Here is a 16,093-nt window from a genome sequence, read left to right on the forward strand (position 1 = left end):
TTCTAAATGAACATGAGCAAACTATACAAACATTAGGACTTTTCACACAACCTTCTCTTTACAGCCTTTTGACACTCACTGTAAATATTTAACACTCTCCAAGATACATTCTCACTTGAGAGCATGTGTGACATCATTAACTAATCCCGCTTTTGTCTATTTTTATTAAAAATGTATTTAAAGCAGCACAGTTTACTACAGCATAACATTTCTTAAATCTTAATCGCCCACATATATTTATTTCATACATTTTAGAGTCAAAATAAACTCACTCAAAGCAATTATGTAGTGCCCAAAAAGGTAAACAAATTAAAATCTTATATTTTACCTTATTTAAAATGACCTATTTAAAAAGAGCTCACGCACTCTTAGCAGGTTCGTAAATAATGTGATGCTTTTGAAACAATACTGTTCCAAAATACATGCCTTGCCATATATGCAAGGCATTTCATATAGCAGCTTGTATTTCACTGTCTGCTTCAAAAAATAAACCAATAAATGAATTTAAACATACATCTTTACATCAAAATGTTTTTTAAGAAATATAAGCATTTACCCATGCTTAGAGGTGGACAAAGTCCATTGGCTCGAAGGACATCTCTTATAACATCATTCCATTTTTAAAGTCACCTTATTGACTATCACAATTCCTTCATTAAAAATGTATGGGTTTGCCTATGTAAAATTGGAAGTTTCTGCCATATTCCTGTCTTTGCTTACACCCATAGTCCACATCCTCGACACAGATTGACTGGCCATTATCCTCACTCTGAGGAGAGCATTATAGCTCATCCTGAGCCAGCATCTCTCCCCATTCTATCTCTCACTCTCTCTGTATTGCTCATTTCTTTGCAGCATTTAGTTACACTTCATAGATACAGTCTCCAGAGAACTGCCTGTGTCTTGCTGTCTGACCTCCAGAAGCCCAATCAACACACACACACACACACAGAAACCTGAGCTCCTCGACATAAATCTAATGGATGCCATTGCGACAAATAACACCCAAAATACATTCCTGCCCCACATGAGCTGATAACAGCAACTCAAGATGTCAGAGCACTTCCTGCTGTTAAATGAGCAGTTATAGCTGAAATATGTAACTTGTATCTCAAAGCAAAGAGAGAGAGAGAACATCAAATCTATTCCTATAAGAGCAAGAGAGTAAAAAAAGGCAATAATAATCCCTCCCTGAGGGAAAAGATTGTCTTTTGAAAATAAACCGTTTACTCTTGTCATTACTGTGCAGTGGTAAACAAAAGTGGCCTGATTTTCTCCACAGCTTTGTGCAGCAGCAACCTAATGAATGATCATTAATGTGAATATCTTTAAACAAAAAGCGTATTGTGCATGAAATGCTTTGGTGCTCATGTAGACAGCACAAATCTGCCTACAGCATTTGCCATTTCCATTCTTTGGCTATAAAATTAGGCCAAAAACAAAAGAATTAAGTCATGATAGATAAATTAAGGTTGTATTCTCACAATATTTTTATCTATTTGTGTCCATGTCCATGCATTTGGACCTCATATCCGTCAAAATCAGCCTTCCATTTCTCTTATTTTCACACATTTGTCTTTAATTTGAGCTACAGTAGTCAAGCACTGATGGGATAAACAATGCTGATATTTGAAGCCACCAAAACAAACACGGCCATACCCCAACATGAACTTGCCTTTATTTTGAAATATCTGTGATGCTAACGGCCAATCAGATTTAATGATCAATGCTAAACTTCAGCTAAAAGTACTACACCAGACCCAGAGATTGGCTGAATGGATTCAAAAGTGGTACAACTCAATTATTTAACTCTTGGGCAGTTGGAAAATTTGCCAATTTAAAAAAAAGTGGTGTGTTAGAAATAAAGAGTGTTCTGTTCAAGACACGCCTCCTCACTGCCAAAGGAGTGTGTTTTACTATAAGTGGCTTTTTTACTTTTTTTGGCTCAATCCGATGCGTTTTTCCAAAAATAAAAATGGAAAATACAGAATAAGAATTTTTTTAATAATAATTAAATATTAAATACTTTTCTAAGAATCTTTTTCTCTTTCCTAAAACCAGTTTAATTGAAACTTGGTTGAATTGTGTCTTAATGTTTTTTGTCTCTTTCACAGGCACCCACTGTGATTACCAACCAAATACTGTACATTAACTCCGGTGAGACAGCCGCCATCAGCAGATCTATTCTTCACATCAGTGACCTCGATAATCCACAAGATGTTTTCATCACGGTTCTGGATGCGCCTCAGCATGGCCACCTGACACACTTACACGGTGATGTGCAGGTAACCCACTTTAAACTGGAAGACCTGGATGGTGAGCAGCTGCAGTATGTACATGACGGTTCAGAAGGAGACCAGGACAGACTTCTGCTGCAGGTCAACGATGGGCAAAGCTACCAGAACATCCTGTTTTACATCAGCATTGCACAAAAGGTCAATTTAACAGGTTTTACTCTGTAAAAAGATTTGCTAACTGACAGTTCGTATTTATTCATCATAATTGTGGTATTTTTGAACTTATAATGATATACTAGTTACCTTATCGTTATTTATAGACCTATCAATGTGTCATGTACTTTCATGTTAGTGTAAAAAATGTTAAGTGCCAAAAAGCAGGTCATCAGCTCCTCTAAATTTTGGACTTAGATCAAGGATTTTTGGCTAATTATGGATTCCTGCACTCCACCTGATGCTGAAATACCTAGGTGATTGAGCCGTAGGCTACTGCTGAAATATTTATTGTTTTATGTGTTATTTATGCTCACTATCATGATGAAATCCCTCAAAAGGGGTACAGCAAGGAAAAAATTTAACATCACTTATTAGATCTAAAAATATTTTAATAATGTGCTAACAGGGATAATATAAAAGCCAGTTATTTGATTTTTGAAACAAAATGTTAAAAGATTAATACTAATATTAATAAGTATTAATAAAGTATCAATGGGTCTTTACATGCTTTTAGTCTGAGACAGAGAGATGGACCCCGCATGGTTATTTATACATAAAAATCTGTTATCATTTTAGAAGGGAATCCCTTACAAGTTAGGTTCATATTTTGGCTTTGAAAACCCGTTATTAAAGGGGTTTAAGCTGGTAACAGCTCAAATTTGGTTACAGATTACAGCTTTTTTCACTTTTATAGTGCATTGTTGGTGTCTGTTTCCTTCACTGGATCATATTTATACCTTAAGGTACTAATATGTACCCTGTAGATATGGTACAAATATTTTAAGCACCCCTAAGGATACAATTGTGCACACTGAGACACAATGGATAGATTCTGTGATATAGACTGCAGCGCATAAAGTGTTTTCCATGACAGGGTGAACACATTTCTCTCATACTTATTTCTATTCATATACAATCATCACCACCCCGTTTACGCTTGATATCCCCCCTTCCTGACTATTTGCCATGCCCTTAGCCTGCTGATGTCTAGACAGATTGCCGCACTTTGTTTGCTTTTCAAGTTCTGTCCACCCTTCCATACACCCTTATCCACATATCTCTCTGTAGTGTCATCCGATTACACCTGCCTTGTTCCCTGCTGCAGCCTGTTATCTACCATCCTAAGCGGCTTTTGTCTAATGGAAGCCTTGTTTCGCAGTAAACACTCAGTTTGCAGATCAATAGCACATAGTTTTATTAGTTGGATCGCAGTATGTTTTGCTGGGCAGAATCGGATAAAGGCTGCATCAAGGTCTATTACACTCACACAAGCAACAGTGAGTGGAAAGGTCATGTTACATCTACAACGCAAGGTGATGAGAGCAGAAAGAGGTGAAGGCTGAGATGGCAACTGTGGGTTGATGACCTGTTGGCTTTGGCTTTGGGAGCAAGGTCCTTGATATTAAAATCTTTAATACAGAATGTGCATTTCTGCAATGATGACAGAGAAATAAAAGAGGAAGCTGACTTTCAATTAGCCTTTTCGAGAGTAGTCATTTGCTGTTTATAGTACTTGATCCATGTTGGTCAGCACTGGTGAATGATCCTAGATTTAATGTGGCTTTGAGACCTCAAATATCCACATTCTCCACTACTTTGCTCTCGAAATCAAGAGAAAGGTAAAAAAAAGAAACAAAGAAACTTTGCCATTTATCACTGTCACTGTACAAGATGTTTCAAGAAAACAGAAAGAATGCCTTCATGTGGAAACATCGAAATTCGATTGAAGTTGGAAATGTTATGTAAAATGACTATGTAGTACAGTAGGTTACACCAGCAAAAAAAGCTTTTTCACTGCATGAAATGTAGCAAAACTCCGAATTAATTTGTGAGACTCTTTAGAAACAGACTATAGTTTTGACCTCTAAGTGAACTCTTTCGTGAAAACCTCGCTTTATAAATCCATCCCGTTCTCAGAGAGGTGATCAGGATCAGCAGGAAGGTGGTGGAAGGCTGCCAAGGTGTTTCCTCTGTGAATCTGGGCTTTCATCTCCCCACGTCCTTGAAGGTCTTTGATTATCTGTGAAGCAGATGATCTTATTCACTACAATGAGCTCCTCAGCTAGCACAGGGATGTTCAGAGCCCTGTTAGGATCTAAAGATTCCTGGCATAGCGATCGCTGAGTATGTATGATTAACATGCGTCTTTGTGATCTTCTTGTGGCATTGATGTTTCTCAACATAAAATGCAAGAAAGGCATCTTCTTGTGGTTTTATAATGATTAAACCGCTGCACATCTGCAAAAACTTCAGCCTAATGGTAAAAGTTTGAAGTTAGTACATTCAAATAAGAAATGAGTACTTTTACTTTGGTAACACTTTATTTTATGGACCAGTTCTCACTATTAGGTAATTGCTTTTTAGCATTAAATACTTTTTAGCATTAAATGCTTTTTAGCATTTTGTCTGATTATTACTAGGCCTACTTACAAAGCATATTTTAATGCCTTATTCTGCATGACCTTAGTCTTACTTCATACCTAAACCTAACAACTAAATATATTGAATGTGTTTCGTAATCTACAGTATTATTAGAAGACTTTTGTACCAACTTTAAATTAATGTTTGATAACACTTTATTTAGGTTCTCTTAGCTAGTTGCTTATTAGCATGTGTATTACTAGAATATTAGCCATTTATTAGAATTATTAGTATTAAGCGCATATTATTGCCTTATTCTACATCCATAATCCTGCACAATACCTAAACTTAACAATTACCTTACCAACTATTAAAAAGCTGCATATTAGGAATTTATTGAGGGAAAAGTCATGGTGAAGTTTTCCCTAATCTAAAGTGTTACCAAATGTTGTGTTTTTTTTCCCTGTGAGCTTTCTATTCATTAAAAAATCCTGGAAAAAGTATTACAGTTGTTACAAAAATATTAATAATGATACATTATGGTTTCCCTGTAGGTTGGCTTGACTCCTCACCTGCGTTCAGTGCCCAAGACCTGGGTGAAGGAGGGAGGAATGGTCCAGCTGTCTAAGAAGTGCCTCAGTGCTCAGTTTCAGGGAAGCCGTGACTCTGAAATCCTGTACACCATTCATTCAGAGAGTGGACAGCCCAAATACGGTATCATCATCATCATCATCTGTCTCTAGCAATCTTTATTCAGAATCTGTCTTTCTTTCTGAACTTAATTCAATGCCATAAGCATAAAAAGTTGAAGTGCTTCTTTCTAAAGGTGTCTTAAATGTTTATGTGTCTAGGAGAGATTGTGCTGGTGTCTATGCCCGCTGATGGTCCTATGGAGGCATGGCAGTCCTTTGCAGATAGTCAGGATACCACACCAACCAGCTCATTTACACAGCAAGATGTTAACGAAGGGACTGTTTGGTACAGACACTATGGATCTGGGACACAGAGAGACACTTTTCAGTTTCAGGTGAGACACACAAATTTAGCATTACATTTATCCTAAGGCAAATAATGTCGCTTTGACAAGAGCTCTTTGGCTTAGTATTTAAAGCAGTATGTCCCACTTAACTTCTTGTTTTTTTTTCTTTCGTCTTGGTGTTTTTGTTTCCTCGCATCAAACACACATCCAGAAGTCACTGTTCCATGTTCAAAGCACCAGATAAAAGCTTTTGTAATATTATTTATTGCAATAAACTAAAATAATATTTCATGGTATTATAGTTGAATTTTTGTCAATCAAATGAATGCAAATTCAAAAAATCCCTCCAAACCCCAAACTTTTGAACAGAATTTCTTTCTCATTTTCTCTCTCTCTCTCACACACACACAACATCGGACTTTTATATCAGTGTATCTCCTTTTACAAGTGCTGCCTGAAGGGGAATACAAACGTCTCAGAGAGATAAACACATTGTTCCTCTCTGATGCTATTGGACTATTTTCTCCATTTTACTTCAGCTCTGTTTGACACTCTTAGGCCAATTTGTCCATTTGTCCTACTTCTCCTTCACCAGCCTCACTGCATTACTTGGGTATAAATGAGCTAATTTGTCTTCAAATCAGTGTAAGCAGCATTAAAGCACATTCAATCACATTTAATTCATCAGCTTAAACCCCTAATGACTCTTGACACAACAGTTTTTTTGTCGTCTTCGAGAAAATTGCTTTCTCTTCTTTTCTCTTCTTGTCTTGCCTGAGGCTACACCCTGTGTCGCCGACATTAAATAAGATTTAAGTTTTAATGATTTGACACAGTTTAGTTTGTTTGTAAGGTGTCTGCTCAAACATCACTGTTGAAGTAAAGTTGTATTAGATTTGATGACAGATTTAATGAAATACCTAAAATAATATGGGTTTCGAGTCTGATTTTAGTTATGTATTATATTTAGTTTTTTGTAGCGTTTTTAGAGTGTATACATGTACAGGTGGTATTTGTTTATATTAAAGTTGCTCATGCATGTGTGTGTGCTTTCGTTGACAGGTTTCAAGTGAGGTCTATCCAGAGGCTCTGGGTGATACGCAGACCTTCACTATAGGAGTGATGCCTCAGACCCCTGGCCTGCCTCAGCTCTCGCCTGGAGCCGACCTGCAGATCACTGTAAGATTCAAACAGCAGGCCATGAAAAGATTTTAGTTAACAGTTAGGGTATTGAACCTGCTTTTTAACCGAAACTTCTTAGTCAGAATACTATACTAGTCTGTTTTTGTTTTTACTCTGTTAAAATACTATCTTATTCCCCATTTTATGGTGAGAAATATAGGCTATACATTGCTGTTTAAAAAGTTGGGTCAGTATGTTTTTAGTTTTTTATTTTAAAGAACATTTAACCAAAAAGTTTCAAGTGAATGCTGTTCTTTTGAAGAACCCAGAAATAATAATATAATAAATTATAATAATTTTGTGGCACTGAAGACTGGAATAATGGTTGCTGAAATGTTGATATTGAAATTTTTATTATTTTAAAATAGAAAACGCTTATTTTAAATTTTATTAATATTTTACAATTTAACGTTTTTATTTATAAATGCAGTCTTGGTGAGCATAAGATACTTCTTTAAAAACATTAGAAAACACTGGACTATCTGACTTGAGATCCATATTATCTCCAGAATTTTTTGTCATCATTAGTTTAAATGTTTTTGGCTATGTATGTGTGTGTGTGCAGGCACTGGAAGATCGCGTGACTGTGATATCTCCGTCTGCTCTCTCCTTCACTGACTCTGAGACGCCCAGCGACAAGCTTGTCTACAACATCACCAAAGCGCTTACCTCAGGCCACGGTAACTAAAACTCCATTATTGTCATAGGGGTGAGGAGTAGGACACTTACAGGCATAACGGAAGCCTGATAGTTTTGTTTTGTTCTTCTTTTTGTACCATCAAATCGAGAGTAGAAGACTTCAAAGGTGAAACTTGCTGAGACTTTAGTGGAAGGATAGACATTTCATGTCATTATGAGAAACTTCATATGTCATAGATGTTTTAAATCCTTTTGTGGATTAATTTTTTATTTTGGGTTAAATGACATAGAATAAGCATAAAAATGCTGGTTGTGACAGCTCATGAATATTTATTAATTTATGCAGAAGAAATGTTCACCTGTTTTAATAAAAAAAAAAACATTGCCACTGAGATGTGTATGTGTAAATTAAGCACATGGAAGCAGAATAATCTCCCACAAGCTCTATTTCATTTCATTTCTAAGCTTGCAGTAGTGAACTGATTGTAATATTAATATTAATATAAATATGTCACTCTTCTTTCTCAGGTACGTTGGAGCACAAGGACAGACCTTACCATCATGTGCGTCTCTTCACCCAAGCTGACGTAGACAGTGGCAAAATTATCTACCGACCCCCACAAGCCCCTTCCCACCTTCAGGAGCTTTATCAGTACTCATTTACAGGTCAGTCTTTAAATGATTACATTAAAAATGTTTCTTAAACACCAAATTAGCATATTAGAATAATTTCTGAATAATTATGTAACACTCAAGACTAGAGTTACTCTTGTATTAAATTAAGTCATTTTTAATATATATGTAAACAGTCGCATTCATAATGTAATTGTTACACAATCCACAATATTTCTCTTTTTACTGTATCTTTGATTAAATCTTTCTAACCCACCCCTGAGTGCAAGTTCTGAGCTCAACCACTCTTCTGAATCAACTAGAAAATATAGCATCCTAAACATTTTTTTTAATTGCAGTTTTTTACAGTGCTCTGCAATGGATGCAACAATAGTAGCACGCAGTAATGTAATGACGCACTCATTAATTTGAAATGTGTACGGTTTGTGTGGGAAGTTAATTAGAGAATATGCCAGCACAGTGTTGATTTAGTACTAATCTGATGCTAATTGGTGCCTCTGAGCTGTCAAACCCAACATCTGAGGCATTGTTAGCTATGCATGCGTTTGTAAAACTCACCTCTCCAGCTTAACTGTTTAAATACGAAATAGTCTCTCACTCTGCGCTCTAATTATTGTGATTTGTTAGCAGCTGATTGTGAAAGTAACCACTAACGTTGTTTCATTCCTGCAGGTCTCCCAGAATCAGTGAGCCTCCATTTCACAGGTATACAGTATAATCACTTCTGGCCTCTGTAACCCCGTGCGACTCTGCTTTACTCTCTCTTACCTTACACGCTTCCAGCTAACGCAGAATTCATTTCTTCCCTTGGAACACTATAGACAGATCCCTCTGTGCCTCTGATTCCACATTCCCTGGTGTGTTGCTGTTATTTATTTATGGGACCTTCTCTTCCCTAAGAGGGAATATAATTCCCTCTCTCTTTCTGATGTCCATCCATATGCTTTATTCTACCTGACAGCAGGATACGACTGTGCATCCATCTTCTTCTCATGGCGCCCATGAATCAGAGCTGTGACTGCTCATATGCCCTTCTGTGTCTGGATGGAAACAGGGCACTGTAGGGCAGACAAACTCCTTTTAGTGCCTTTAGTAATGGATGGAGAGTAACAACAGACTGTCATGGAACAATGGGATCAGAAGTCAATGTTAAAAGAGCTTTTTATTCATATGTACTTATACATACAGTCAACTGAAGGAAAACAACAACAGTGATATATAAAACATAGAGTATTTCAGCTGTTATCTGTTAACATGCACAGCTTAAATTCAAATGTTTTGTTTTCAGTTTTTTTTTGGTTTTTTTCATTGTTCTAGCAGGAACACGTTTTTGTTTTGTCTCATTTACATTTAAAATATGTAAATTGTAACTTTGATTTTAAAGACTTAAAGACTAACTTCTTCGCCTCTACCCTTACAAAAGCTAAATCATAATACATGAATATAAATTATCCTTTTTTAATACGTCACCACTGTTGTGATTTATTCCTTTTTTTTCTTTTGGGAAATGTAAAAGCACTCTGCAGTTGTTTTCATACTCAAACCGTGTTTTGTTTTTAGATTCACAGTAGAATCACAAAATAAGTAGACAAGGCGGCTATAGATATAGACATAAATGAAATAAATACAAGAAAAAATACAAGACCCTGCAACTATGACATTTTTAGCATCCCTGGCAGTAAATCCCCTATTTGTAGCTTAAATTTCTAAAAATACAAAAACAGCTAAATGTGCAGTCACATTCACCTTTGTGGTCATGCCTATTCCTAAGTGGTCTGTCTTGTAAAATAGTACATTAGGGCTAAATTAAAATAGCAGAATATTAATACTTAATGTTAATTTTAGAAGTTAAATACAATTCCCTTACCACAATATCAATACAGTGCTATCTTGCAGACAGAAAGCGTTAAGTTGGAGGACACTAGGAAACCATGGTTACACATTTTCACAAACACACATTTATACACATCATCCTTCATTGCTGATATTTATGAAGAAAATGTATTATTAGGAATGCTGAATAGTTTTGTGTGCCGAGTTGTCCCTGTAGATCACATGTAATGTTCAGTGTCTAGAGGATGATGGATTTGATGTAAGATGTCTTTATAGGTCTTACTCTTTTCGTTTACTCTCACTCTTTGTCTGATTCATTCTTCCTGTTTCTAAGTTACATTCATTCATCTGTGCTGTATTGAGCTGAAGTGCAGAATACAAAACTTGCCTGAAGGTCAGCAGTGTTTTTGTGCGTGTGTGACTTATTCCTACTCCCTCTCTTATGTCAGTTTCTGATGGAGAGCACACCACACCAGAGATGGACTTTGCTGTTCTGCTGCTGGCCAATCATCAGCAGCCGCCAGTCTTTGAGATATTGGATCCGGTCCTGGAGGTCAGTCTCGGCGGCCGGGCACCAGTGGGTAAGGACACGTGTATTGGCTAAAGTGCTACAAAGTAATTAGAGTAAATTAATAGGCATTTTTACAAAAAGTTTTACACATAGAACTGATTAGTTTTTTTTTTATTATTAAAGCCATGTTCATAAGTAGTATGAAGTACTAGTAACTAGATGAATAGTACAAAAGAAACTGCAGTCCGGACCCAAATAAAATAACATGAACACCGTCGAGCCGGGGCAGTGGGAAGGGGCAGGCAATCGAACCAAGTGTGAAAGCACCCTATGTGTTTAATCCTACATTGACTTGTTTCTGTCATATAGGTGGACAACAGTTAGCAGTGACGGATTCTGATACGGCACCTGAAGAACTAGAGTTTGAGTTGGTGGAGGGGCCACTACATGGGACCCTCTTGAGAGTGGACCTTGGCTCCCAGGTCCAGATGGTCAATGGTACGTACAGCATTTTTGGTTCTCTCTGGTGTTTTCTTCTTTATGATACTTGGCTTCAGTTACTTTGGTTTATTTATCAAAACTCTCCTTCACCTCAGGGGACACCTTTACCTCCAGTGATGTCACCAGGAACACTCTGCAGTATGAGCATGCAGGTCTCACCACTGAGGAGGACTCCATGATGTTCTCTGTGACGGACGGGATCTCCATGACCTCCATCACGGTGCAGGTCTTGGTGTCAGAGGTCAAAGGTGACGCTCCCAAACGCGACCCTAAGGCCTTGTTGTCAATGGAGGTGGCAGAGAAGAGCAGTACTGTCATTAGACGTTCACAGTTAGCTTATATGGTAAGTAATGACATGTTACATAATAGCTGATTGTAAAAGTTAAAATTGGTAAATTCCAATATACTTAAAAGCAACTAACAATGTTTTGTAGGATAATGAATCTCCCGATGAGAGAATTTTTGTGCAGTTAGTTTCTGTACCAATGTATGGGATCCTCACTAAAACCAAGACTGAAACAGACCATGAAGAACTTAGTGAATATTCCTCCTTTACTATGAAGGACATCAATAACCACAAAATCAGGTAAACACCCTGCATCCAGTATTATTTTAGTATCATTGACATACTATTATAGCTTTTATTAATATTTTGAATAGGTTTTATATATATATATTTTTTTATTTTTTTTATGTTTATGTCTATATAGTTTTATTTTTATTTTTATATTTGATTCATTTTATCAAATAAAAATTAAACTCAAAATGAAGAATGTTGCCTTGCCTTCCAGTATCAGATATATATATATATATATATATTTTATATATTCTTAGCAGCTCTCTTTCTCTTTCATTGAATTTAAATACGATTGCTTTAATTTTTGACACAATTTTTCTGCATGTTCTTCTTATGTTGAGTATGTGGTCTGGTAGTCTTGTCAATGTGTTTGTTAGATCATTACCAGTATTAATGTGTCCTTCCTAGTTCAGTTTATGTAAATATAAATGAGGCATGTAAATTGTTTGGGTAGTTGAAGTGCATGGGGAGACTCGACATGCATTACAACACAAGCTTCTTTAATTGCTTTAAATTGTTGAGCCCTGCTGAGAAATGATGAAACATGAAACAGTTCTCTCAGGCTATTATATCTTTGCCCATATTTGACTATTATCCTCTGGGGGTTTGCTTTTAAGCAGATGGAACATCTACCTTATGTTTTCTACAATATTTTAAAATGTGCTCCAGCTCTCTTTCTTTCAGCATTTGAAAAAGGTTGAAAATAGTGTGAAATATCTTCTTGTTGTTTTTAAGGTATGTTACATCCTTTGAAACGGGTAACCAGCCTGTCACTGATATTTTCCACTTCATCGTCTATGATGGTGAGAACAATCGTTTGGAGAACCAGATGTTCACTATCACTATCACGTCTACCCAGAGACAGCCACCTGTTGTCACCATCCGCAGTGGTGTTAAGGTGAGAACAGTTCCCACTTCACCAGTCAGCTAGATTTAGATCTGCTTCTTTCAGCCTTTCCATTTTCTTTATGGTGTTTCCCATGGACAGGTTCAAGAAGGAGGGAGAGTCCAGCTTTCAGCCAATCACATTATTGCATCTGACCCAGACACACCCAGAAAGGATCTCCTGGTGTGGCTGATCAGCCCACCCAAGTTTGGATTCATTGAGAACACAAATACAGGTAAATCTATTAGTTGTCTCGATGTGTAATACAGTATATCCCCTTATATTGTTTCTTCCTTTTCCCAGGTACTTTAGGGCAGATGTGTGTGTGTGTGTGTGTGTGTGGAGGGGGTTGGGGGGTGGCAGCAGTTGCTGATGGTGTAATTTTATTCATGAGGAGAGTGCTCATTTGCTGTAATAGAGACTTGTAGATCTGTGAAATTCAGATTGAAGCAGTCATCTTTATTCAGGCTTCCTGTTTGAATAGGGAAGATGAAAGGAGATGCAGATCATGGTGGAACATAAACACCCAATGACAGTTGTACAAAATTTAGTTTTTCATCCAAAACACAGATGTACACTCCGATGTCTGCTTTGATGTATCAACTTTGAGAAAACACTTGTTTTGTCTTCATGGTTTGGGTTTGTTTTTCGTTACTTACAGCCATTTATTCATAAATATTAGTGATCTCTTGTCTTACTACTGACAGTCTCTCTTGTGTTGTGTCTAGAAAGCCATTGTTTCTGAGATATTAGGCTTAGAAATGTTCAGTAAAATGCAGTTTCCAGAACTGTGAGACTACACTTAAGCTCAGAGTTGTGGTTGTTTAACATAATGAGATGTGTGCTTTGTGTCCAGCAGCGATTGGTGGATCTCGCCTGGTCAGCCCCGACGTCCCTTTCTCTGTAGAAGACCTCACCTCAGACCATATTTTCTATGTTCAAAATATCCGCCAAGCCAACATCCACCAGGATGTCTTCAGCTTTTACATCAGTGATGGATCAAGTCAAACCGAGGCTTTTGATATCACCATAGACATCCAGGTATAGTTAAAATACTATGTCCAAAAGTATTATTCAATTTTATTGCGTTAACTTGTGGGCGTAAAGCCAAACGTGTAGCCTTTAAAAGTCCATTGGATAGCTATAACACAGGCGGTCAACATATGTGCACTAAAAAGGTTTCTTAATTGTGCGGTCTTTTTCAGTCCATAAATTAAAAAAAAAATGTTCTTAGACTTTTTGTGTTTCTTTTAACCTCTTAATACGAGTTCTTGTCAAAGTGGATGTTTGTTGTTGTTGTGAGTGTCCTTAGTTCATTCTACTTTTGCCACCTTGTGGTCAAACAAAAAAAGCGAAAAAGACGCATATGAACCTACAAAGTGCATACAAATCAAAAGACATATGCATATGCAGTACGTGCATTCTGTTGGATTGCCAATATTTACATCATGTACAAGCACACACCCTAGTGCACATGAAGAATAAGGAATACATGAAAAATGGATGGTGTTTATTTATGTTATCCAGAATATATTTTCAGAATCCATTTTGCTGTTACATGAAATCGCATACAGTTACCGATTTTTCTTCATTTTGCAGTCTCTTAAAAGTGTTTGAAGCCGCTGGCTCACCTGGATGCAGATTCAAAGCCAGTCTTGCATCATGTCCAGATTCCCATCTATTTCCTGTCTATATTTCCTGACTTGTCATGTTTATATATGAGATGTTATTTGATTTTGTTTATAGCACACCAAGGAGGACAGAGTCCCAGTTATCTCAGTGAACAGCATCCAAGTAGAGGAAAACTCTGGTGTAGTAATTACTAACTCCTCTCTGAATGTGCTGGACCAGGACACACCTGAAAATGAGCTTCTCCTTACCCTCATCAAGAAGCCTTCATACGGTCAGTGCCTGTCTTTCTCTCTCTATTTCTCTTCATATGCCCACTCCATTTCCCAGTCTGTCGCTCATTCATGGCCAACCTTCAGAAAACATCCATTATTTGCCACATTACTGCTCTGGCCGGCTCCTGTGTGGCTGATTGATGTTCTTGTCATTGTCGGTGGAAAGGCCACGACCCACTGAGCTTCATTGGTTAAACTTTTATGGATGCATGTCAGGGTGTTCACAGACATTTTATTAGGAGTCACAAGTGAGGAATGAAGCTGACAGAACTGAAATACAGTCACGCGTCATAGTGTTATGACAGCTGTCCAGTTACACAAAAAACAACATCAAGCGACCATTAGAGTTCAAGTCCACTTTAGTTTTAGGAAGCAGGTCGTTGTGTTTTTTTTTTTTTTTTTTTTTAATGTGTTTATGCAGTGTTTGATGGAAAAATTAGAAGGAACCTAGTGTCAGTGTTTTTTATTTCTTTGCAATGTTTCTTTTTTTATGTTTCAATAGGGAAGCTGCGCAGAAGGCAGTTCTACTCCCAGCCTTTCGAGAATGGAAAGATTCTCCAACAAGGTTCTACCTTCACTTATCAGGATGTTCTAGATGAGCTGCTGATCTACACCCCAGACGGACGCGGCTCTGGGACTGATGAAATCCAGTTTTCGGTAACAGATGGCATATACACAGAGACCGGCCGTCTGGAGTTCAGCATGGATATTAAAAAGAGAGAAGGCCCTAGAGTCACAATCAACAGAGGACTACAGATTGCAGCAGGTCAAGATAAAGCTAGATTACATTGTCCTTGCACGCACCCCTGATTTGTTAGGTTACTTACTTTTAGAAGTCATCATAATATCATTGACTGTTTAGTACAGAATATTTTGTTGTTGCTTAATTGCTTTTAAAAGCAGATTTGCCACAAAGACAGAATATGCTGACATCAGCAGACAGTAAAATAAAAATAGTTGTTTCCATTTAAAACAAAAACCATTGCATCCTTTTACTGCCCCAACCCCTCACCATGAGCAACGTTATATACTAATGTCTGTATTTATTAGTTAATAATAAAGATAATAACATTTAAATAATTTATGTTTATATAAATTATATAAACTTGTGTCCAAAGCATTTATAAATAAATTTAAAAAAAGTAAAAGTAATTAAACTTAAAGGAGACAGTGATATTAGCACTAAATGTAAAGTGAATCATTTTTTTGTTTGACATTTTATTTATTGACATACTTTATTATGGGTGTTTTTTAAGAATGAAAAACGTTTAGATTGCAATTATTTATTTTTTTTTTTTTCACTGCTTTGTTAAATCATAAAAAGTTACACCCTTCATTAAGAGAATTTTTTTTTTTTTATTCTGTGATTTTCTTTATGGCTGCGTTACAAAAGAATAAGAATTATTGATAATGGCTCTTAAAACATCTGAAAATAAATTAATTATTAACAAAGCTTGATAATGCTTTCCAGAAGCCATTTTAGAGGAATAGCTCAGCCAAAAATTAAAATTCATCGTTCATTCAGGCTTATATCATATCCAACCTGTATTTCTTTCATCTGTGGAACACAAAAGGAGAGAAATGAGAAGCACGTAAAAGTCACATAAAAGAAGCACATAAAAGTCTTCTGAAGC

General features: G+C 36.7%; 1 protein-coding gene across 1 annotated transcript in view; it reads left to right on the top strand.

Annotated features, from left to right (window-relative positions):
- Positions 1–16,093, top strand: part of fras1 (Fraser extracellular matrix complex subunit 1) — a 69,618-nt gene that overhangs the window by 35,449 nt on the left and 18,076 nt on the right. Inside the window, 16 exon segments of the mRNA XM_043238214.1 lie at positions 2,115–2,435; positions 5,369–5,528; positions 5,666–5,841; positions 6,856–6,972; positions 7,541–7,655; positions 8,143–8,280; positions 8,920–8,952; positions 10,530–10,661; positions 10,961–11,089; positions 11,188–11,435; positions 11,527–11,678; positions 12,405–12,567; positions 12,658–12,790; positions 13,412–13,596; positions 14,302–14,458; positions 14,962–15,225. Of these exon segments, the coding sequence (XP_043094149.1) occupies positions 2,115–2,435; positions 5,369–5,528; positions 5,666–5,841; positions 6,856–6,972; positions 7,541–7,655; positions 8,143–8,280; positions 8,920–8,952; positions 10,530–10,661; positions 10,961–11,089; positions 11,188–11,435; positions 11,527–11,678; positions 12,405–12,567; positions 12,658–12,790; positions 13,412–13,596; positions 14,302–14,458; positions 14,962–15,225 (2,623 nt within the window).

Source organism: Puntigrus tetrazona, chromosome 5 (assembly GCF_018831695.1).
Source record: "Puntigrus tetrazona isolate hp1 chromosome 5, ASM1883169v1, whole genome shotgun sequence".
Lineage (NCBI taxonomy): Eukaryota > Metazoa > Chordata > Actinopteri > Cypriniformes > Cyprinidae > Puntigrus > Puntigrus tetrazona.